The sequence below is a fragment of the Bison bison genome, unplaced genomic scaffold (assembly GCF_000754665.1).
Source record: "Bison bison bison isolate TAMUID 2011002044 unplaced genomic scaffold, Bison_UMD1.0 scf7180017864108, whole genome shotgun sequence".
Taxonomy (NCBI): domain Eukaryota; kingdom Metazoa; phylum Chordata; class Mammalia; order Artiodactyla; family Bovidae; genus Bison; species Bison bison.
Genome location: NW_011494680.1, coordinates 5,817,940 through 5,819,904, shown reverse-complemented (window position 1 = coordinate 5,819,904; position 1,965 = coordinate 5,817,940). Strand labels below are relative to the sequence as shown.

At 53.1% G+C, this 1,965-nt stretch overlaps 1 protein-coding gene across 1 annotated transcript in view; it reads right to left on the bottom strand.

Annotated features, from left to right (window-relative positions):
* The window catches only part of MCM4 (minichromosome maintenance complex component 4), a 12,008-nt gene continuing 10,043 nt past the window's right edge, over positions 1-1,965 (bottom strand). The window contains exons 13-15 of the mRNA XM_010839010.1: positions 1,618-1,846; positions 1,063-1,196; positions 1-405 (exon numbers count right to left, since the gene is read on the bottom strand). Coding sequence (XP_010837312.1) covers positions 313-405; positions 1,063-1,196; positions 1,618-1,846 — 456 coding nt within the window. The 3' untranslated portion in view covers positions 1-312. The remainder of the gene's footprint in view (positions 406-1,062; positions 1,197-1,617; positions 1,847-1,965) is intronic.

Sequence of the window (1,965 nt, the reverse complement as noted above, 5' to 3'; positions counted from 1 at the left end):
GGGATGGGAACACCTGCGTGTCTCCAGTACCTGACAGAGTCCAGCACAGACCAGGACCGAGACTGCAGTCTGCAGAGAAGAGCGTGTCCTGCTGTCTGTAGGGACACGCTACTCAGCCCTGGTGCTCCAGGAACAGTATCTGCCACACACTCACAGACAGCCCAGGATACTTCACTCAGCATCAACAGATGAATACCCAGGCTTCCCAGGAAAACTGAAGCCACGTGAGCAAATTCTCATGGTGCCAAGCAATGACCTTGAAGCCCTTCCTCCTGCTGGTGGTAGGGCCAGGAGCATGCTGCTCCTGGGCCTTCAGAGTAGACGCACAGTCTTCCCAGTTACTGTCAAGAAGTCGTCATCCGCCAGGGCGCGCAGCGCTTCTTCAAACATGTCCTTGGTGATTGCCTTCGGATAAGAGTAAAGAGTTTACACTTCGAGCTGCCCTCCCCAAACACACAAGGAGCCCAAGTTCAGAAACCACTGGAGTCTCCTGCCTTCTGGGTGGCTGGACACACATTTCATGCTCCAACTCTTCCCCCAAAGGGCCCGATGCTAAGCACCACAGGCCTGGGGCCCCTGGTCTGTGTGCACCACTCAGCAGTCATGTGGGGCCAAGAAAGGGGTGTCAGGAAAGCAGGCAAGGGCTGGTCCCAACCAGCAGAGCCCCTGCCATGAACCTGACTTTCCTAATAACAGCCAAAAATTGCAAACACTCTAAATGCCCACCAGCAGTCAAGTACATGATGGGGAAGGCATGAGACAGAGCAAACATGTTGTAGTGGCTTCAGTGTCACAGAGAGAGCTAAGACTGTCACTGATTAAAAAAGAAACCACTGACTCCGCTCAAAACCACTCATCTACACCCACACAGAAGACTGAAAAAATTCTCACTGTGATCACTCCCACATGGTGGATGGGGACCTTACTTCTCTTCTTTATCTGTATCTACATTTATTACTCAAGCAGTAAATGAAGGGGGAAAGCTAGGGGAAAAAAAATTTAAAGCAGCATCAAGGGAAAAGAAAACTATTAAACAAACAAAATGTCCGTGTAAACACTTACTATGTCAGACTGTCCCCGAATATCTTCAAAGAGCTGCTGGTATTTCAGGGCTGGCGTCTTGCCCTTGGATAAAATAAGCTTTCTCAATGCTTCCGCTAACTCTTCTTTCCGCTTCCGAGAGGTGGCACTCATTCCTGAGTTAAGAGAAAGCAATGAAGATGTTTCTCCCATAAGGAAGGGAACACCTTTCAAACCTCTAGAAGTATTTCTTCAGCCATAAATCAACTTTAGTCTAAAATAATCTTTAGTCTTGTCACCAGACAAGGTAAGGGGATGGTGGCTGAATGCCAGAACACACAAAGTCAGAGTGAGGTCTGAATCCTGTCCCCAATTTTATAAAAGCTCAGAGCCACTACTTGCCACTAAGACACAGCCCAGCAGTCCACACAGGAGCAGAGCCCCCCTCGCGGGGGCCTGAATCACTCCATGCCTGGACAGCTGGGTGGGACAGAGCTAGGCCGAGTGCGCCAGCATCTGTCTCCGTCCAGCCCATCGCGTGGTCATGGGGGCCTCTGACCCGAGACAGGGCAGCACCCACGTCGGGGGAAGGCCGACCTGTGGTGAGGATGGAGATGTCCACGATGCCCGTCCGCGGGTCGGTGGCCGACTGCTTCAGCGCCTCCCGGTGCAGGCGCTTGGCCTCCTCCACGTCGATGGCCTCCACCTTGTTTGAAAACCGCACTTTCGCGTGGGCTTCTGCCAAGCGGATCAGCGACTCCAGCTGCCGGGGATATGCAGACACCATCCCTCGGCTGCTGCCAACCTTCCTCATGTCCACGTAGGCCTGCAAGACAGGAGACAGGCTAACTCCTCACATGGTGACTGCAGGGAGGGAAGTCCTGAGGGGAGCAAGAGCTGGTCTAGCCTTAGGCCTCCACCCTCATCCGGGGGAGGGGTGGCACC